Genomic DNA, 22,829 nt, shown 5'->3' on the forward strand with positions numbered 1-22,829 from the left:
CTGTGTTTAGTAAAGCATGATTTTATTAAACTCAGATTTACAATAACTCAAGGAAACTCAAGGACGTTAATTTGCAGAGCGAGTAAAACAATCTTTCCCCAGCTCTGATATGATTGGCTTACAATTTACGATGTGTGATATGATTGGCCGAGCCAGGATTCCACTTTTCCGCTCTGTTAGTAAATTTCTGGTTCATGAGGAGCCTGGAGACTCCCTATTCCTCCCATTATATTAAAATCAGGACTGCTAAACAGCAGAGGGCGCTCGCAAGTGACTCCTTAATGAATGGGAGTAAATTCAGCTCAATGGCTAAAAACGAACTAAAATAGTTTCTAATCACTCGCCCAGAACGTTTCTTTAATTTTAGAAAGAAGACGGATGTATTTCACTAAAAAAGCGAAGAAAACTCACCTATATGTTTCCCCTTTTCTCCAGCCAATGGGTTTTGTGCTGCAGAAGGCGGGGCATTTTAAACTCCTATAACTCGAGTTTAAAAGCTCTTAAACATATAACAGCGGTGTTATGATATTTACTGTTCAGGAAATTATTGTATTCTTTTACATTAAAATTTTTAAGCATTTATAAACTATGATTTTGCTGAAATGCTCCATATCAACCAATTCATTTTGGACTCAGTCCGGAGCGCCCTCTAGCGTTTGAGAAAACCGCTTGGAAGACATTGCAGAGTGATAATTCTCCTCTCTACACATTCTGTGGTAGTGCTGCGGAGACAGCGCCGCATTAAAGCCCAGGTCGTGCCCTGCTATTACATCGCGAATGAGAATAAACTGTAGATGATCTGAGCTATGTGCATGAATCCCAAAACATCTAGAATGAAGCCCCACTAAAAAGCCCTGTGCGTGAGTTGTGGAACGCTGTATTTTGTAGTTTTGTGAGTGACATCATCACATCATCAGACTCTGTGTGCGCGGAGCGTCACTGTGTGGAATCGAGTCCAAAGCTACGGAGTCGACTCTCGATTCACGAGTGTGTGTGATTCAGGAACCGATTCTTTTTGGAATCGACTCCCAGCTGTACTTGGAGCAAACTGCCACTTTAAATGCACAGGCAGTGAGCAGCGCCTATGAGCCCTTTTAGCCTAAAATGACATCAGCGATACAAGCCCTAACTGTTTTACTAGTTAAAATTGAATAGTTAAATAATAGAATAACTATTTATTTAATTAACTATTAAATTCTTAGTTAATCGTTAATTACAGATGTCTACAGTTTATTTTTTTTTTTATTAAATTACATATCATTTTAGGCTAAAACGGCTTGCAGTATGTGCTAAAGAGCTTGTGTTAAAGACCACTTTTTGGTCAGCTCATGTAAGCTTGCAAACAACACACTAAATGCGGAGTAGGTACTCAGCAGTCCTTTCAGTAAAGGCTCTGTTTAAATAACCGCCTTCGCCCTCGTTTAACCGTTTTTTCATGCAGTTTTATCAATTTCTATAAAACAAAACCGTCATGTGTAGATGCCTCAGTCTCAGCAGCGGGGTTTTACTTTATGGTCATAAAGCAGGAGAGTAAGGTTAGATTTAGACCTGCAGAGACAGAAGAGAACCAAAATACAGAAAAAAAAACAATAAAATTGTGTTAAATTTAGTATATAGTAACCTTGATAGATGGTTATAGCTAACTAACCTCCATGGGTTTAATTAGTGTTTTGAAAACACCAGCAGAGGAAGGACACGCAGCTGTGGTCTTGGTTAGCTGGTCAGCTAGCTGTGATGCAGTGACGTTTTATGTGATAATATCCGATTTTGAGGTAAGAAAAGTAAAATTTCACATGTTGAGTATTATTTAGCGCTAGCTAATATTAATGGAGGTTAAATGTTGTAACTTACATTGTTAAAATCCTTGGTTTCTCCAGTTTAACTCGTTGTGTAAAATTATGCTAAGTTCAAACACACATGCTAAAACAGTCTAGCTAACTAGCTAGCAGTGTCGTTTGAAACCATAACGTTACACTCTTTAAAAAGATGGTTCTTCAAGGGTTCTTTAGTGAAGGGAATGGTTCTATTCAGAAGCATTTGGATGCTTAAATGCCTTTACCATTGATGGAGAATGTGTTGTACATGGTTCTGTGCAGAACCTTTTTGGAAATGGATCTAAATAGCACCTGAAAACGTTCTGTTATTGTTACAAGCTTGGCATCTTAACAATAGCAGAACCCTTTTGGTGCAAACAGTTTTCTGTAGCTACAGAACCATATGCAACACATTCTCCACGAATCTGAAGAACCATGGTTCCAAAGAACCATTTAGGCATGAAAAGGGTTCTGAATAGAACCATTCAAGAACCCTTAAGGAGCCCTTAAGAGTGAAACGTAATGGTTTCAACCGACTCCGCCCCAGTGCGTCAGGAAACTGGCTGTTTACATGCAAAGACTTTTGCCAATCAGATTTAATACAATCGGATTACAGATTCAGACTGAGGTGTTTATTCTCACTCCACTCAACAATCTGATGGAAAATCTTTACATGCTCGCTAGAAGTAATCTGATGCAAAATGATGCGCATGCATGGAGTAGCACTTAGAGTACACGTTACCATGACAGCGAACATCAAATGAGGTCCAGTCAGAGTGAGATGAGCAGCAGTGAGCAGTGATTGTGTTTTTAATTACTTTAAAATGATGTCAGACTCAGGTAAACGTCCCTCACATGTACTTATGAAAGAAGGCAGAGATGAAGACGTGTTCTGAGACACATAAGCTGGACGTCCATCCCACCGCCGTCTTTTAAAGCTCAGAGTATAAACTTCGTCTCCTCTGCAGACCAGTTTCTGCTCCGCCATGTTGAACGGTATAAACCTTTCGCTATGACGTGCAGCGCATGCGCAGAACGTACTTACATGTTCGCAATTGGAATGTAATCGGATTCAGGAGTTTACACGTCTATTATTCTTCTATTTAACGGATTATTTGGAGGTTTACCTACCTCGATCAATCGGATAGAAATTGTATTCCAAATGGTCTCAATCGGATTAGTCTATTCAGACTGAGGTGTTTACATGGACGTATTCTATTCCGATCAAGATATTAGTCGGATTATTAACAGATTATCAGGCTGCATGTAAATGTGGCTACTGTGGGCTAGACTGTTTTAGCAAGTGTGCTTGAAACTAACATTAATTTTACACACCAAATTAAACTGGAGAAACTGCTGATTTAAGCAATCTATGTTATGTAAGGAGACTGACCGCAGAGCAATAGGCCCACTCACATTTCTTACATGAGCATGTTAATTAAGGTCAACTTTATCTTTGAATGAAGACTTGATTTTGTTCTGCTTCATCTGCAGCTCCCTTCTCTATTAAACTAACAAGCACAGCTGCACATAACTACCATCAGCTGTAGCGTTAATTGTGGTTCATGTTGCTCAGTGATTCTGTGCCTTTCATTACATTATCCATGTGCTCAAGACGTAAATAACTTTTAGAATTTCTAGGATGTTTTTCATAGATTTATTTACATAAATGTTTTGTACTTTTTATATGCAATAATATTCTAACGTTTATACATTTACCAAGCAGATGGGCTGTCTGACTACATATGAAAACACAAAATACACTAATGTATTTTAATGTACACTGAATTACTGAAAATTATGGAAAGTTAGCAGTTTGTATGCTCACCACAAAACAACACGAGGCTGCTGGATATCTTGGTTTTTTTGTACCAAGCAGCCTACTAGTCAGGGGCTACTTAATTACTTAATATTTTCCTTGTTATTAACAAATATTATTAACAGTCAAAGGAGCAAATGGGGCAAGTGATCCCTGGGCCTCTTCTGCAAGCAATCTGTCTTCTGTATAGTAGCTAACACACTGTTTTATATGCAAGTGCATTGTATATCTTGTAGTTGATAATGTAAATACAGAAGTAAGCACCTGATGGCTTAACGTGTAATACCTTTTCAGGCCTATACTACAGCTGTATCAAGACTAATGAAAGAATGACTAACAGTACTACACCAGTGAGACTTACATCAGACCTCTGTGTGGGATGAGATGCATAGCTGAAGTAATGTCACACAGACAACATAAACAGCAGACAAAGAGTTCAACTGAATATGAACTTTATTCTATCCGGCTACAGGCAAGCAACTGAAGAAGAATCACAGAAGACAAGCTTTCAAGAAAGGTTCAAATGAGAGCTTCACTCTTCATCATGTCCTTTCTGGAAGATGGAAAAAAGGAAGAAAAGAAAAATGTAAACATGCAAGGTAAAAGTGTTTTTTTTTTGTCAGTAATACTATTTCAATATGCTCCAGCTTTTTGAGCTGATATCTTGTCCAACCAGTTTCCTTTTGTGTCATTATTAAGTCCAGCAGTTTCTATTTATGTTTTACCTCATGTTAGTCAGATATACAAATGCAAATTGTTTTTTCAAATAACTATTCCTGCCTTCGTAATCTTGCATTGCCTTTCCTTGGCTAATTTAATTACCTTTATTGCCCCACTCACCTTGCCTGTGTCTCGGCTTTTGGCTCTTAGCTTGTTGACCTGAGACTCTGCAATATCAGCCCTCTCCTCTGCCTCATCCAGCTCATGCTGTATCTTACGGAACTTGGTCAAATTAGCATTGGCCTGCTCCTCCTGTGAAATAAACAGTGAATGTTTGAATTCAGAGAAAAGGTGAAAGGCAATACATATGATTAATCATGGCATAAGGTATAGCAGGTTCATGATGTTTAAATTATTACTTACAGCTTCCTCTGCAGCTCTCTTGTAGGACTTAACTTTTAGCTGCAATTTGTCTACCAAGTCTTGAAGACGGGCCAGATTTTTACGATCCTCCTCAGTCTGTGAGAGAGAAATAAAAGGATGAAATTAGTAAAAAATACAGCTGCTTAAAGGAATTTATGTAGCAGATCCTGCTGTGCTTTTGAGTCAAGGCCTGCTGAAGGTGGCAGAGGAGCAGACCTGGTGTGCAACCATGTTAGATAGTCATGCTGTTGTATGTATGCTATATTATACACTTTACACTTTTAGCTCAATTATGCAAACGTCTTTGCACTGATATTTTTCAGATAGGCAAAAAATCAACTCAAACATGATTGTTTAGACATAGCTTAATCACTTTGTGCATTAATGACATTAGCTTTAATTATTGTCTTTTTCACAAGAAGGAGTGGTCTACCTGGTAAGTGAGCTCCTTGATGCGTCTTTCATATTTCCGAATTCCTTTCACAGAGTCACTGGCCTTTCTCTGTTCTATCTCCACCTCATTTTCCAGCTCTCTCACCTGCAAGAAAAATCTGAGTTAATGTTTAGGTCCATTCTATAACGATATGCTAAATGTGTTTGTTTTTAAACTTTTCTAAATTTTTGGGATATTTTAGTTACTAACCCTGGCCTCCAGCTTCTGAACCTGCTTCTTCCCACCCTTCATGGCAATTTGCTCAGCTTCATCCAGGCGGTGCTGTAAGTCTTTGATGGTCTGCTCCATGTTTTTCTTCATACGCTCCAAGTGAGCACTGGTGTCCTGCTCCTTCTTCAGCTCCTCTGCCATCATGGCAGCATCAGTGATGGCTTTTTTGGCCTTTTCCTCAGCATTCCTGCACTCTTGGACAGCCTCCTCTACCTCAGTCTGAAGCTGGGAAGTGTCACCTTCCAGTTTCTTCTTCTGGTTCAGCAGACTAGTGTTCTATTTATAGTTTATAGTAGAAATTGCTTATGAGATACTTTCTCCACCATGAATTTTGCATCTTTTTATTTAAGCCACAAGGAAATCTGTATACTACCTGGGAGTGTAATAGCTGAACCCTCTCACTGACATCCAGTAGTTCCTGCTCTGCCAGTTTCCGTCCTCTCTCAGTCTGCTCGACAAGGGATCTCAGCTCATCTAGTTCAGCTTGTAGCAGATTGTTGCGTCTCTCCACAATAGCAATGTTCTCTTTGAGATCATCATTAACACGGAGAGCATCGTCCAACTGCAGTTGAGCATCCTACAAGGTAAATGTTCACAATGTAGCAATTGAATTTCACAACTTGTAAGGAGATTTTACCAGTATTACTTCCTATCATGTGTTTTCAGGCCTACCTTCAGATGCCCATGGAGACCCTTGAGTTGCTTCTGTGCCTCTGCTGCCTGCCTGTTAGCCTGGCTAAGCTGAATCTCCATCTCATTGAGGTCTCCCTCCATCTTCTTCTTTATCCTGAGAGCTTCATTCCTGCTGCGAGTCTCAGACTCCAGAGAGCTTTGTAGGGTGTCCACCACTCTCTGGTGGTTTCTCTTGGCCTGCTCCATCTCTTCATCCTTCTCTGACAACTTACGCTCAATATCAGCCTTCACTTGGTTGAACTCCAGCTGTGCCCGCAAGATCTTTCCTTCTTCATGCTCAAGGGAGCCCTATAAGTTCACAGTTGTGAATTGTAACAGTGTCAACAATAATTTACTTCATCTTTGGTTTCATTGGCTGAAAAAAGTTCTATACAGTACAAACAGGGTTCTTTGCCTTGTAATAATAGTGCTATATAGAACTATTTTCTATATAGAACCATCCATAGCACATTCTCCACTCTTAAATCATGCCTAGAGGTTCTTTGAGTGTTCATGATTCTATATATGCCCTGCGATGGACTGGCGACCTGTCCAGGGTGTATCCTGCCTTCTGCCCGAAGACTGCTGGGATAGGCTCCAGCATCCCTCCCGCGACCCTGACGGAGAAGCGGCTTAGAAAATGGATGGATGGATGGATGGCTGGATGATTCTATATAGAAACATTTTCTCGATTGAAGAACCATCTTTTTTTAAGAATGTATGTATATACGTTTTTGTCTTCTCCATATACAGTCAATTTACCTCAGCCTCTTCCAGGGCAGACTGAATCTCAGCCTTTTCCTGTTCCAGCTGTTTACGGGTTTTCTCCAGTTCATGGATGCTTTTCCCCGTCTCCCCAATTTGCTCAGTGAGATCAGAAATTTCCTCTGTTTGACAAAGGCAATAATGTTTGGTAGTGTTATTTATCTGTACGACAGGTATTATTCATCACTGTACCAGTAAATGTACTAAAAATAGCTACCTTGAAGGTTCTTGTTCTCCCTTTTCATGGTCTCCAGATGATCCAGAGACTCTTCATAGGAGTTCTTCAGTTTAAACAGCTCAGTGCTTAGAGATCGGGCCTCCTTTTGGGCACTTTCTAACTCAGTCTGAGACTCTTCATATTTTTGCTTCCATTCAGCAAGTACCTATATCACACACACACACACACACACACACAAACACACAATATATATATATATATATATATATATATATATATATATATATATATATATATATATATATATATATGTATGTATATGTGTATATATATATATATATATATATATATATATATATATACACAATCCTTTAGCTTCATGTGACTAACTAACAAAAGACAGGAACAACAGTTTTCTTTGGAACATTCTCTGCAATTTTTTTTTTTCAAACAGTAAATCATCACCTTGTCAAAGTTTCTTTGCTTCTTGTCCAGAGCAGCTGCAGCAGCATTGGATCTTTCTACATCAACCATGAGGTCTTCAATCTCATTCTGCAGTCTGTGCTTGGTCTTCTCCAGAGAGGAGCATTTGGCATTGACAGCTTCCACTGCTTCTTCTGCATCTTGCAGACGCTGAGCAAGTTTTTTCCTGAAAGGCAAGGCAGTGTTGAATTCAGGCCGTTTATATATTTTTTTAATATAAAAATACAAAAATTTATGCTTTTGAATATTTGACAATGGATTTCGTATTTCTTACTTTGCATCTTCCAGCTCCTCTGTTCTTTGTATGGCATCAGTTTCATACTTGGTTCTCCACTGAGCCACCTCAGAATTTGCTTTGGAGAGACTACGTTGCAGCTCAGCCTTGGCTTCCTGCTCCTCCTCGTACTGCTCTCTAAGCAGGTCAGAATCATGACGGGCAGACTGCACTGCATGGGCCAGGGCATTCTTAGCCTATAAGAGACAGGCCAATATCTCGTTGACTACATATGGTCACATAATGTATTACCAGGTTAAATGATTTTAAACTCAATTACTAGAAATACCTTCACTTCCTCTTCAAGTTGTCTCTTGAGGTCCTCAATCTGTTGCGTATAGGACTGCTTGCCTCTGGTCAGCTGAGAGACCAAGGAATCCTTCTCTTCCAGTTGTCTTGCAAGTTCACCTTGATTACAAGTAGATCACAGTGATATTTTGTGATATATTAAACATCTGTATGTTATGTATTTAAACTTAGTACATACCTACACACCACATATACAATCTTAGTCTTTACCATTCTCAGTTTGGAGTTTAGCTTTTTGCATGCTGAAGTCATTGATGCTGCGTTGTCCTTCCTCATATTTAGTTCTGTACTCACTCATCTGGTCCTCTAGAGTCCTGCACATTTTTTCTAGGTTTGTCTGGCACAAAGAACATACATTCAATAATTCAATATTAAAAACCTGAAAAAGCAGAATATAGGAAAAGTAATGACAGCTTACTTTGGCCTTGACAATTTGCTCCATGTTGGAAACCACATCATCCAGCTCAAGTCTCAGTTCACTCTTCTCTTTTTCAAGCTTCTGCTTCACTCTCTGAAGGTTGTCAATCTGTTCTCCCAGATCAGCCACACTGTCAGCATTTTTCTTCCTCAGTGTAGCAGCAGTGGCTTCATGTTGCAGAGTGGCCTCTTCAAGGTCTCTGCGCAGTTTCTGGAACTCGGCCTCTCTCTTCTTGTTCATTTCAATCTGGGCAGCAGTGGCTCCACCAGCCTCCTCCAGCCTTTCGCTGATCTCTTCCAGTTCTCTTGATAAGTCTGCCCTCTGTTTCTCAACCTTGGCCCGGGCAGCTCTCTCTGCCTCCAGCTCTTCCTCAAGCTCTTCAATGCGGGCCTAGAATGTATGGTACAACAGTAACAATTGGAAGCTCAAGAAAATAAATCAAATATGTCTGTAAAACCAGTGACATATGAATAACACCTGTAACTCCTTCAGTTTCTTTTGGAGCTGGGATGCCATTGCCTGCTCATCCTCAATCTTGCTGTTGAGTTGGCTGATTTCAAAATCTTTCCTGTGTTTTTAATGAGAATATGTTACAGATGTTCATGTAAGTTTTTCATATAAGTAAATTTTGTTGATTATTAAAAACCTACTTTTTGAGCCTCTCCTCCAGCTGTTGCTTGTCATTTTCCAGATCCATGACATTCTCTTGGGATAGTTTTAAGTCTCCTTCAAGCTTTCTCTTAACCCTCTCAAGATCCATGCGGATCTTCTTTTCCTGTTCCAAGGATCCCTCAAGCTGGAAAGGAAATAATGCTTTGGTTTTATCTTTTTAATGGGATTAGCAATATTTCTGTATTTAATTGTCCATTATTTGGAATGATTAAATAAATTACTGACATCGTCAACTTGCTGCTCCAGCTTGGCTTTGGCCTTAGTCAGAGTATTAACTTTGTCCTCTTCGCTTTGTAGGTCATCTAGTGTTTGCTGATGGGCCTCCTGGAGAGCTTTCTTCTCCTTGGTCAGCTTGGCAATGATTTCATCCAGTGCTGCCATTTCTTCTGTCAGGTTTTTAACCTGAGAAGAGAAACAGAATAAGCTATCCATCATACAAATCATTGTTTAATAAGCATGTCAGTATTAATAGCAAGAACAGACCTTATTCTCAGTAGCATGTTTCTCCTTCTCCACTTTGGCCAAGGTTAACTCAAGATCATCAATATCTTTCTTAAGCTCAGAGCATTCATCCTCTAGTTTTCTCTTCTTTGCAACCAACTCTGCATTCATCTCTTCTTCATCCTCCAGTCTCTCAGTTAATTCTTTGCATTTTGCTTCAAGTTGAATCTTGTTTTTGATAAGACCCTCACATCGTTCCTCAGCATCACAAAGATTGTCTTGCTCCTGTTTAAGCATACATCATAAATTAGCATGTTGAGTTAGATATCTGTACATTTAACATGTCAGATATCACAGTCATAACTGTAAACTCACAGCCTGAACTTGGAGTTGCAGGTCATTTTTCTCTTGGAGAAGTGTAACCATTTTCTCCTCAAGCTCTTTTCTGCGGGCTTCAGATTTAGCGTATGCTTCTTTTAGCTTTAGGAATTCCTCTTTCATGTTAGCCATCTCCTTCTCTGCTTCAGCAGACCTTAGCAGTGGTTTAATTTTGAAGTAAAGCTTCATCCAGGGCCAATTCTTGACACCCATGAAAGCACGAACATTCCACTGGATCACAAGCAAGGCATCTCTGAAATGTGACACAGAAAATATGAATATATTTTTAAATGATTTAATAGTTTGTGTTCATGAGGTATAAGAATAAGGCAACATATAACATTACCGACGCTCCACAATCTTCTGGAACTCAATTCTTGAGAGAAGACCACGAGACCGGGCCTGAATACCCGTGATGATGAGAGCGAGGCGGTCATCTCGCATCTCCTCAAGAGTACCCAGAAGCCCGGCCTTGAAGAATACCTTTATAATTTACATCATAAGAAAATAGTTGTGTTATTTTTTACCATTATTCAACCAGTCAAGCAGAACAGAATAAATACCCCGAAGTGTTACATGCTGAACACATTTGTTTTTCCTTCATTCTCTCTGTTCATTGTAAAGTTGTACCTTGGTGTGACCAAACTTGTACTGGTTGTGATCAATGTCCAGGGAACCCAGCAGTTTTTCTGCTCCCTTTCTGCTGTCAATAAACTGTCCCTCAGGGATGGCAGAAGGATTCAAGATACGATATCTATAAAATTAAAATAATGCAATAACTGTACACGATTGCATTAAACGTGTAGTGCAGCTTCACATTCAGACTTCACACTGAACAGAAAGTTCAGTACTGGTGATCTATTCAACTCTTTGTATTTTTCAAAAGATCTGCTGCACAAGAGACCATTTTGTGAGCAAGAATTGTGCAGGTAGAGTATTTTCTCTTTGGCAACCTGTACAAAAGCAATTGTGTCTGTTCTGGCACTGCTATTTTTTATAACCATAGTGGTCAATAATATGTTGTTATCTAGTTACGTTTTCCTTTATAAAGGATAATGAAAGGTACAACAGAATAGCATTAATAACAAGTTACAATTGATCCAGTGCTGTACTCTACCTTTGTTTAAAGTCACCATAGAGAATCCTGTTGGGGAAGCCCTTTCTGCAAATTCTGATGCCTTCCAGCACACCGTTACAGCGCAGCTGGTGCATGACAAGAGGGTTCTCCATGGCCCCAGGAGTCTTGGTCTCATTGGGGATGATGCAGCGCACAAAATGGGGATGAGTTGATCTCAAGTTGGTCATCAGCTTGTTCAGATTCTCCTAAAGATAGACCATATACAGCACACATTGCCCATCGTTGGACACTGGTATTGTAAACAAATTACAAAAATACCACTTGCTTAAAATTCTCGAAAAAGAAGAAAATTTACTTAGCTCATAAAGTAAGGAGAAAATCTTAACAAAATGCAGACATTTAGTTACAGCTCATGAAGGCAGAGGTGAAATTTGTATCAGATTTGGCATTGATTCAAAAGCAATTTAGGCGGTCTAGATGTGCATCACATTTAATGCTTTCTGCAGCCATTGCAAAATGTTGAACTTGGTAGCATAAAGACAACTTGCATATCATCGCTGTCTAACAGAAAATAAGTATATTTTGCATTCCTTTCTCTTAATGTAAGTCAATGTAACTAGATTTTATTTAAAAATTGTTCTGTTGGTCCAATCATCATTAAATTTTCACATGGTGTATAGGACATTTGGTTTGCTCAAATGATGATGAAAAAGGAACATTGAAAAAAATTTTTTTCTTTTTTTTGAACAGTGACAATATATATGGTCAATGTGTGAAAACTTTAATTCATGCATAGATGCTAACATATTCAAAAACTCTTCATCTCACCCTGTGAAGGGCAGATACAGTCTGGAAAGAGGATCCCTTTTTCTTCTTTTCCTTGGCTTTTCCTCCACCTCCTTCCGTGGCTGTTAAGACACAATATGTGATTACTAAATACCTTTGTCTCCTGAGAATAAAACCATAAGTGCAATTGTTTGTTTCTGAAATATTGCAAGCCATTCCCATTGTAGTTCACATACCTGAATCAGCACCGGCATAATTTGCAAACAGATGAGACAACAGTTTCATGGTGGACTTCTGATATAACCCCACAACAGTTTCATTGAGGGGGTCCTTGTTCTTCACCAGCCAGTTCATGATGTTATAGTCAACTGTGCCAGCGTAATGAACCAGAGAGAAGTGGGCCTCTGGTTTACCCTTCACAATTCTGGGCTTCTGGAAGTTAGCAGATTTTCCCAGGTGGTTGTCATAAAGCTTAGCTTTGAATGTGGAATCACTGGCCTTGGGAAACATGCACTCCTCTTCAAGGATGGACATGATACCCATGGGCTACAGAGAAAAGAACAAAGAAGTCTTAGTTCATATGGCCAAATTATCATTGCCGAATAAAGCTGTTTTCTCACATCATAAATTTGAATTCACCTTTTCAATAAGATCAATACAGGCTTGTAAGTCCATGCCGAAGTCAATGAACTCCCATTCAATGCCCTCTTTCTTGTACTCTTCTTGCTCCAGCACAAACATGTGGTGGTTGAAAAACTGCTGCAACTTCTCATTAGTGAAGTTGATGCACAGCTGCTCAAAGGTGTTGAACTAGATCAGAAATGCAGTGTGCACTATATTAGCACAGGTGATTTACAGGATGCTTTACTGTACTTTCCAATAGTTTAAATGAAACTCATAAAACACTGGGAGTGGTATGCTGAAAAAAATTGAAAGAACTTACATCAAAGATCTCAAAGCCAGCAATATCCAGCACACCAATGAAGTACTGGCGGGGTTGTTTGGTGTCCAGGGATTGGTTAATTCTTACAACCATCCAAAGGAACATCTTTTCATACACTGACTTAGACAGAGCACCAATAGCATAATACACCTGATCGATGAAAGTGATAAATTATGGGTTACAGCAGAATTACAAAGTATTTTGTAATTTCTGTGCAATATGCCCTACAGCTAATTTTACCTGTTGGACATTCTGTCCTTTTGTAACCCACTCATTCCCTACTTTGACTCTCGGGTGACACAGAGCCTTGATGAGATCCGCAGAGTTCAGACCCATCAGATAAGCTGATTTGTCGGCATCTGGAGGAATAAAAAGAATATGAAGTCCATTCAACAGCAAAGGACCTCCTCATATTAAAATAAGTAACACTTTGGTTATATCTCATCACTGAGCTGGCTGAAGTAATCTCTTAAACTCAGTGATTTTTATTACATCCTAAGGCTCATTATTCAGTAATTATTTGGAAATCATGCAAACTAGCTGAGTTATTCTTAAATTATAGCAGTAAGGAATGCAAGTCGTCAGTCACCGGCAGTTCTGTGAACTTTATGAGGTTTTGTACTTAATGGTTACTGATTGAGTTTATACTTACCCTCAGTGCCATCTGCCTCAGCCTGCTCCTCTCTCTGCTTCTGCTTAAACCTCATGTTGCCGTAGTGCATGATGGCACCAATCAGCTTATAAATGCTGTTCTTCTCCTCTTGGGTGAAGCCCAACACATCAAAAGCTTCCTAAAGCAACAAATACAATGTTTCCATTAAATCAAAAGTGTATCAGTTCTCAGGAATGCTACAAGAGAAACAGTAGTTTTAAAGTTTGCTTGGCCTTATGAACACACAAATTAACAATTTTTCAAAGAAATGGCTTATGGTTCTTTTGGACTAAATCTTAAAACCCTGAAAATGTGAGAACTTGGATAGTTCTTTCGATACGTACATCAGTGGCCATCAGCTCATCTGCATCATTAATAGAAGCTACTTGGGTCTCTCCTTGGGAGATGTAGGCATAATCATAGGGGTTAGCAGTGATGAGCAGCATCTCTGTGAGAAAGAGAAGATGTATATATATATATATATATATATATATATATATATATATATATATATATATATATATATATATATATATATATATATACTTTTATTAAGATTTGTTTCTAACAAACCTATTGGTACTTTTTTATTTTTATAATAATAAGAAATTATTAAACATGTTTCTTGCTGACCTAGCAACTCGGGTTTCTTCTGAGACAGGATCTGGTAGAAGATGTGGTAGTCCCTCTCAGCTTTAAGCTGGAAAGTGACACGAGACTTCTCCAAAAGATCTGTATTACAAATATAATTGAAACAGCCAGTGACCAAAGGTGCTTTGCTCACATCTTTACAAATAAAAAGCTTTATTGACTGAAAGAATGCTTACAAGTCTCAATATCAGCAGAGGCAAGCTTTCCAGTGGCACCAAAGTGGATTCGGATGAACTTACCCTGTTAGAAAATTACAAATAAAATGAATATAACATGATATTAGGATACATATATATATGAAATCCTGTTGTAGTGAAATAAAAAATAAATCCTTCTACAACAAAACAGTAAACATTTTTGTTTTACTCACAAAACGAGAGGAATTGTCATTTCTGATGGTCTTGGCATTACCAAAAGCCTCCAAAGCAGGGTTACACTGGATGATTTGATCCTCTAGAGTACCCTGGGTAAATGGCAAGAAGGAAATATTGTTATGAAAAGTAATTATCCATGTATTGGCCAATGAAGCCATGTAATAGCTATAGATGTTCCAACCTTCTTATCAGTGGTTTCCCTCTTGAAACCTCCAGCAGCAATGCTGGCAAAGTACTGAATGACTCTCTTGGTGTTCACAGTTTTCCCAGCACCAGATTCTCCACTGTGTATCACAATATAGAACTTGTCATAATATTATTATTAATAATAATAGTAGTAGTAGTAGTAGTAGTAGTAATAGTATCATGAAATTATAATAGTAATTTTAGGAAAATTGGATTTTCATTTGGAACCATTAAAAATATATTGATGAATATAGCTTACTGTAATAAAACACAAACTTACGTGATGAGAATAGACTGGTTTTCCCTATCTGAAATGAAAGATACATACGTATTTTTTAAATGTCACTGAATTCACAAAGGATGAATCACTACCACCACAACCATTACACTAAAGATAAAAATACCATTATTAAAACCATTATGAGGGAAAATAACAGGTTATGAAAAGTAAAACCATAACAATGAGCCTCATGAGTTTCAGATAATTATTGTATTATTGTATTGTGTTATTTTTGTAGCTATTTAGGAAAACTGAGTGCTGAATACACTTACACTTTTTTTACATCTCAAATTGTGTTTATTCTTACTTTAATTCATTTGTGAATACCTGCAAGCATGTACTGGTAGGCATTGTCAGAGATGGAGAAGATGTGAGGAGGAGCTTCACTCCTCTTCTTGCCTCTGTAGGCAAGGACAACTTCTTGGTTGTACACTGGCAGCCACTTGTAGGGGTTGACAGTTACACAGAAAAGCCCAGAGTAGGTCTACAAACCGAGAGAGAAATCCAGGTTCACTATTTTTTCACACATGCAGAAGATCTGTGTAGATGAAGAAGTACACATGTCTAACTCACATAGATCATCCAGGCAGCGTAACGCTCTTTGAGGTTAAACAGCACAGCAGGCTCATGCAGAAAGGTGAACATCGCCATGTCCTCAATTTTATCGAACTTTGGCGGGTTCTGCGGGTGAATATCAGCCTCCTTGACCGTCACAGTCTGTGGACAAAAGTATGTTACATTTTGTACGTGTAGCAGACTATACACAACATTCCTGTAAAGTCGAGTACATTATAGTAGCCATATGAATACATTTAACCAATTAAGCTTTCAACTTTTCAGTTAAGTTTGAACACATACTTTGAATACTTAAATTCACTTACCGTTCCCTTAGATGTTTCGCAAGTGACTTTGTCACCATCACGACTGATGATAGATGCCTTGAGATATTCCTCCTGTGCATCAGGGACGAAACACTCCTTCTTCATGTCGAAGGGGCGAGTTTGGGCTTCCAGACGTTCCTTGTCCGACTTCCTCAGATATGAGGCTGCGGCCCCAAACTCCTCCATCTGAGCATCTCCCATCTTTCACCCTGAGATTATTGTGAGAATTATCACACTACACTGCTACAAAGTGTTGTGAAACTAGCCACGTATTCTTCTGAAGGAAGCACAATTGTGTATTCTGAGGACAGACAGAGCTATAAAATTGGCATTGGCATTTTTAGCACTTAAGTGACTCACTTCTGCTGTTTCTCCTCTCCAGAAATGTGATGGTGTAATGCCCTAATGCCACATAAACAGGAAATATAAACTGTTTAATTTAAAGCATGTCACCTAGTCTTTACAGCTCAGTAAGGATCTAAAGTACATATAACTGCTAAAAACCTCATTATTTCTAAAATGAAATAAATATTACTAACAGTACATATGAAGCACAATTACTTTCACGGCTGTAAAGCAGTAGTACCCTCACAATTTTTTAAAATTCCCCTTTGGGTATAGAGAGCTTGTGGCTTCCCTGTCAGCTTACCTATAGATGATACACTTGAAAACCAGTCTTGTGTTCGTCACTCTGCTCTCCCTTTTATAATGCAAGGGGTCCTCTAAATATGGTTGCTGGCACCATATGATGCATTGTAGTGTCTCAGTTTGGTGAGACTACTGACGGCATGATAGGGGGGTCAGTTTCTTTTGTTCATGTAGTTTATGTCAGCATGGCTGCACTGGGAGGTAATTGAGAACCATACACATACCAACAGTGTAATGCATAAGAGGAAAGAAATGCAGAGACGTGATAGTACGTCTGAAATGGATAGTAATGGGGATTGCATGCATTTGTTATCTGTATGTTAATATTTTGTATTTAAATGTAATATTACTAAATCTGTGATTTCAGATTTCAAGTAGCAGTCATTTAAGCAGTTATAAATGGATATGGTGTTCCAGGTTTCACTTATATTAATAGAATATATTGGATTTGACAACCAGGAAATCAGTGTGGAGTCAGGTGGGGTACCTAAAGAAAAGTAATGGAGAAAAGTAGGAAGAAGTGATGGGAGTTATTTTTAGTTCATTTCTTTGGGTTATCCTATACCTTGTTTATGTAGATTGAAGGATTAACAAAGTGTCTGTGTATTCAAGCTGTCACAGGTGCTTTTTGCCCATATTAGAGAGGCATCAGCTGTCTGTCTCTGAGTGGTATAGTACAACCAAGGTCATTCCCCAGCTGGTGTGAATGCTTCACTCTGCCCCGTGGCGTTGAAACAGCATTGTTTCCTTGCCTTTACACTTGAGGACAAAGATAACCACGTGAAATTAATGCCAAGTGCTTTTCGGTGATTGAGAAGAACAGCATGTACGACTGACCCCATCCATTTTTGCATTGTCTTTTTGAGCATATGACCTTTATTCTAGAGATGCTTTTCACAAGGGCAAACATTTTACTTGCAGAACTGTTTGATTCAGTTGTCACCCATGAACCAGGAAGATAAGCAGCTTAGAAAATGTGTGTGTGTGTTTGTATCGGAAGGTCACTTCAGAGTTAGGGTGCTTATTTGGATGACAAAATTGCCTGTAAAAGTTTGGTCTCCCTGTCAGATTACATGTTTTGTTGATTGTCTAAATGACAATGTTAACACATCCACTACAAAGAACAAACTTAATGCTTGTTAAAATGTACCAGAACCTCTGCACAAGCCACTTTTTATGTTTTATATTTTTCCAGTATGTTAAATTCACCAAATAACCAGGTATTGTTCATTTATATATGTAGCAGTGTGCTCTCTGTAGAGGATGTTAATTTGTTGTCACTTAGAAAATCAACAAACTGTCATTTGCAGATGACTATGTGTATTACATGTATCAGGACAAGTATGAATGATATAAATTAGAAGTTATGGTGGTGTTTCTTTTCATGAGATTTTTTCAGAATGTATCTATACATGGGCTGTCAAGGAAGATTTGATTTGTTATGACTGTCTCTTTTAACAATTCGTCGTATCGCCAAGGGCTGAGGTGCAAACCTTCACTCATTAGACTCTTTGAGTGTGTCGCAGACGTCAACACTACAGGGTGTGAATGTTTAGAAGATTAACAGCAAGGCATGGTAAATGTGGACAGTTGAAGGGTTAAGAAACTCTTGAAGTTGACTGCAAGAAGTGTGAATTACATTTGCATTCCCTCTCTCTTTCATAGTGTAACCTACCACCACAACGGGAAAGTGGTAAATGTCTAACCCCTAAAGTCTAGACTGGGCCCCGTAAAGGGCTTTGAAATAAGACTCACTCAGCAGACTCAGTTATAATAATGAGGTTATGTGTGAATATTGTCAGTAAGAAAGCAGATTTTGATTGCCCTCAGGGTTTTTTGCCACCAGAAACAATGTAGTGATTCAGCACAGAGAAATGGTAGAAAGACTTGCGATCAAATCACGTGCATGTACAACCTTGTTGTCTAATGTGACTGTATAAGGAGCATTGTAATATTTCCAATAGAATGTGTGATGTTAGGGAGACTGCAGAGAGAAAACCTTTTGATGTGTTATTTGTTTATTTAATTTCTTTGGATAATCGTCAGAAGTTTCAAGCTATATTTGAAAATATATATGTATTAATACGTATGTGTATGAATATCTGTTGGCAGACAAAAAAGGACATACCACTGCCACAGTCTTGTTTACACCACAGTGTTTCCTTCCCATTGTCCTTGAGTACAAAGATAACCCTGTGAAATTCCTACTGAGTTCCTGTCTGTGATTGAGAAGCTAGCATGGGCCCTGTAGGACTAGAGCAGATGCTCCACTTGTAAAGGTCTCCAGGCACATAAATAAAAGTATCTAGTCATAGATGTTGGCACTGTTATGGTCTTTATAGACTATAGACTTGTCTTATGTTACATGGCCAATTGAGGGAAAACAATGCCACTCCTGTCAGAAGTTAAGTTTATAATATTAGTCTCATTGATGTGCTAAATAGGTATGAAACGGTAAAGATGCAGTTAAGAAAACATTTCTATTCATGTAATTGTGTCGAAATTATTTAGTTTTGTCTAAATACAGAGAACGGGGAAAACTTGGACAGTAATCTACATAGTCAGTATAGCTCTGACAGTGCTTGTATGTATGTATATGCATTTGTACTCTAAGAACCTTTTTATACATTTGACGAGAAAAAATATTTGCAGAGCAACTTCTTTTTCAAAGATGAGAAGTTAAAGTTTAATGTAAGCGCCAGTCTGTTGTTATTTCCCCGTCACTTAAAGATGATTCTTTCTCTAAAGAAACAGACACACTTTACAGACCTTGTGGGCCCCTCAGCTAACAATTGAACTCCTAATATAGCCCAAGTACACTGTGGTCTGGTTTAAGGTTGCAGGGTTGCTGGATGCTTGGTGAACCTTTTAACGTCCTCCAATTCTCAGCTGCTCGGTGTAGACTCCTCCTCTAATCAACACCATCCTGCTGGCCTGCTCATCACCTTGAGCCACACCAAAGCAGGTCAGCCTACAGTAGCCTTCAGGGCATCCAACAAGTCTGTGTGTTCCTGATACAGATTTGCTTTCTTTGCAGACAAGGGCCGTTTGCAGTTGAAAGGAGGAACTCTGTCATTTTTGTAAGTAGATGAACCAACTGTCAAATAACCAGTTCACGTGCTGTAAAGCACAAATTGTTACAGAGTAAGCACATATTGTTAGAAGTTTATTTGCATGTGTTTTTTCATGTTTCTTTATTTCAGGATATACAGATGCCAAACTGACAGAAGTGCTGCATCTTCCGTCCACAGAATAAGATAACCTGGAGAAAGTTGTCTATGGAGACCTACTTTGGTCAATACCATCCAGCAAAGGTGCATCATGCCTTTTATGGTATGCATCAACCCACCCACCAACAGAGCGCTCATAGACACTCTTAAGCTCTTTATTTTATGAGGTAGGTGTTCCTTCTTTCCATTTAATAAGATGCATTTGGATGAATACAGGTAATGGGACACTTTTAAAAACATTAACTAATTAACCTTATTACTATGTTAACTAATGATCATATACCATTGTTATGTATTCTGCTATTTCTAACACCTTCGATATACCGTAATTAAGGGCTGATTCACATTTCTGTAGAGGACTCTGGAAATGTATATTTTTCAGTAATCAACTGCCCTGCTGCTTTATGATTAGCATTGCTGAAATTTGAGAGCTGAGTAAAATGCTCAAGATAGTCTAACTTCTATCACTTTCAGGAAATGTTGAGAAGTGATGAGAAATGGTACTAAAAGTAATGTTAAATAATGTTTTGAAGGCAAATACAGTTTTGTTCATGAATACAAACAAAAATATACACAGGGGGGATAGACATTATATTAGGACAGTGGTCCAAATTTTAGCTCATTATTAAACCAACTAATTAAGACATTTTCCTTGATGGGGAGAAACTGTATTTACTTTTTGAATCTATTTACTGACAATAACTATTTTTATATTGCCTCTATAATTAGAACCGCTTCTGAATAATAAACAATAGATTACAGATATAACAGATTGTTTGAAAACAAGCATGTATTCTTATTAGTCTTGTTCTTGTTCTTCTTCTTCTTATTATTATTATTATTATTATTGTATAAGATTTTATTATTCTAAGGAATTCAGAAATAATATAAAGTGGGCAAGGTCAGCATAAACTGGAAACATGTCGCTTCTCTAGAAAGTTCATTTATGCCATAACATCAAATTTCCCCCCACTGGAAATAAGAGACTACAACCATGAAAAAAATCCAGGCAGTTATTTCTCCTCCACCAAACTTTGCACTTGGCATTGTTCTCGTGCATCCACCAAACCCAAATTCACCTGTGAGATGGTGAAGCATGATTCATCACTTTAGAAAATGAATTTCCATTGCTTCAGAGGCCAGTAGTGACATACTATACACCACTCCAGATGATGTTCCCCATTACTCATGGCCATCATAGGCTTATGTTCTGCTGCTGTGCTACTGTAATTAGAAGCCATGCATGAAGCTCTTAACAAATAGTTCTTGTGCTAAAGTTGCATCCAGAGGCAGCTTGGAAGACAATTTTTCCATGCCTCAGTACTCTGCAGTCCTGTTCTGTACGCTTATTGGCTGGGGCAGCTCTGCCAGGGCAGAAATTTGACAAACAAATTTGATGAAAAGGCATGACAGTGACATTGCCATTTCAAAGGCTACTTTCCCCCATTCTACTTAAAATGTTTGTCTGTGGAGACTGCATGGATATGTGCTTGATTTTATACACCTGTTAGTAGCAGGTGTGGCTTAAATAGCCAAACTCACTAATTATGGATGTCCACATACTTTTGCCATGTAGCACCCAACCCTCCACTGCCAAAGCCATCAATGGACCCTAGAATCATGGCTGTCCAGATATTATTTAGGTTACAGACCATTCAGACCACAGCAGTGACATGTTTGGGTGTAGAATTGTTTAAAAAATTAACAAGAATAATGTTAAATAGCTTAACGCATTCATAAATTAAATGACAGATAAATAAGAACTTTAAAAACATATTTTTTTGCTGATGTTTGGTGCTAAAATGTGAAATTATTTTTTATTGGCCTGTCATTTCATATTTTTTGCATCTCATATATTTCACTTAATTGATTTATTATTATTAATTTATTATTATTTGTTATCATTTATTATTTTTCACAGAATGTATTGAGTGATTATTATTTTGCTTTGTCATAAATCCTGGAATTATAATTGTTCCAAGGATTTGTGTTTATGTTAAACTTTTTTTGGTATTTTGTCTGGATCATTGCACATTGGTTCTGAGAAGGAATTAAGGGTCCTTACTGTGTGAATATGAAGTGCATAATCCAAAAAACTGTTGTTATAATCAGAAAACAAGGTCTAATACAAAATAATAGCATTTCTTTGGCATCATGGCACAAGGTATGCTTTACGGTTTTGATATAAGCACACAGATTTTTAAGGGACTTTATTTAGACAAAGTTATTGATTTTATCTTTTCTGTAGGACAGAAGTACCAAACAGATTATCTGTTTGTGCGCAGTCATTCTAAAGCTGGCCACATTGTGAATTTTATTTTCTGAAATATAAGGGGTAATGCAGACACTCTCCCTTTAAGCCAGGCCTAAATTTGCATGCTGTCTGCTTTTGGGGAGCATCCACATATTAATGAATTACACAACGTTTTGCAGTGAGATATTTTATACAACTATCCATTTTACAAACTAGTGCTTTCAAAGTTATTAAAACATGCTTGTGCTTTGTTCCTCGTCAAGTGTGGTTATGTCAACTTTTAAATGCCTTTTTTTCTCTACTAATAGAATTGTCATTGACAATTTTAGATTTTCATACTGTTTTCATTTTGCCACTCTTTGCTGACTAATGTGCCTGTTTGCATTTGTATTTTTTATGCCTTCTAAATGTTTTCTGTAATTTTGCTTGTTTAATCTGTTAATCATCTGTTTAAGAGCCCAAACCAACTGGAACATTTTCTTCCAGTCTTTGCAAATTTATATAAAAAGGCAGATAAAGCTTCAAAAACTTTTGTCCAGAGCTCTACTGAGGAGCTTATTTGTTTAGTATATTCAACTCTTTTTTCACCTTTGTAATAATTCTGGATTTTTTTATCTGTGATATACATTTTACAGTTTTTATTCACATCTTATTGCTCTTAGCTTTATCAAAATCAGTTGCATTGCATTGTTAACCCTTGGTTTTGATCATATACATATTGCTATATGCTTACAATTTACTGCTGAAAGCCAAAAATCTTAGAAACTTGACTTTCAGTAGACAAAAAAATCATTAGTTCATTTTCTTCTATAAGGGTTTAAAATTACATTACCCATCTAGTTGACTGGAAAGAAGACAATTACAGCTCTCATATGACACCCATTTTTTGAATGTAG

The 22,829-nt window shown here is 38.0% G+C and overlaps 1 protein-coding gene and 1 long non-coding RNA gene across 2 annotated transcripts; one reads left to right on the forward strand and one right to left on the reverse strand.

The window, feature by feature from the left end:
- Positions 1–4,068: 4,068 nt before the first annotated feature.
- LOC108436073 (myosin-7-like) lies at positions 4,069–16,002 on the reverse strand. The gene is made up of 37 exons (XM_017712295.2): positions 15,802–16,002; positions 15,494–15,637; positions 15,248–15,404; positions 14,921–14,948; positions 14,636–14,738; positions 14,451–14,543; positions 14,257–14,320; positions 14,063–14,161; positions 13,774–13,877; positions 13,430–13,568; positions 13,018–13,136; positions 12,778–12,927; positions 12,474–12,644; positions 12,071–12,380; positions 11,877–11,956; positions 11,088–11,293; positions 10,601–10,724; positions 10,317–10,453; positions 9,968–10,223; positions 9,635–9,877; positions 9,377–9,553; positions 9,130–9,275; positions 8,957–9,047; positions 8,480–8,869; positions 8,272–8,398; positions 8,042–8,160; positions 7,753–7,949; positions 7,461–7,644; positions 7,035–7,200; positions 6,815–6,939; positions 6,053–6,361; positions 5,754–5,957; positions 5,360–5,656; positions 5,150–5,254; positions 4,717–4,812; positions 4,474–4,605; positions 4,069–4,186 (listed from the first exon to the last, which is right to left on the reverse strand). The coding sequence occupies exons 1-37, from the start codon at positions 16,000–16,002 to the stop codon at positions 4,166–4,168; spliced, it is 5,814 nt and encodes a 1,937-aa protein (XP_017567784.2). The 3' UTR covers positions 4,069–4,165.
- On the forward strand, positions 4,152–20,065 carry LOC119263091. Its single transcript, XR_005130099.1, has 3 exons — positions 4,152–4,232; positions 19,487–19,529; positions 19,653–20,065. It is a non-coding gene; the product is annotated as an uncharacterized LOC119263091 (long non-coding RNA).
- The last annotated feature ends 2,764 nt before the right edge of the window (positions 20,066–22,829 follow it).

This window comes from Pygocentrus nattereri, chromosome 3 (assembly GCF_015220715.1).
Source record: "Pygocentrus nattereri isolate fPygNat1 chromosome 3, fPygNat1.pri, whole genome shotgun sequence".
Lineage (NCBI taxonomy): Eukaryota > Metazoa > Chordata > Actinopteri > Characiformes > Serrasalmidae > Pygocentrus > Pygocentrus nattereri.

Bases quoted from the DNA above. Each gene is read 5' to 3' on its own strand.
- LOC108436073 (XM_017712295.2), bottom strand. From the start codon at position 16,002: ATGGGAGATGCTCAGATGGAGGAGTTTGGGGCCGCAGCCTCATATCTG. The intron at 12,381-12,473 runs GTGAATTCAAAT...TTTTCTCTGTAG, and splicing joins GTATTGATCTTATTGAAAAG to CCCATGGGTATCATGTCCAT. The intron at 4,813-5,149 runs GTAGACCACTCC...TCTCTCTCACAG, and splicing joins TCAAGGAGCTCACTTACCAG to ACTGAGGAGGATCGTAAAAA.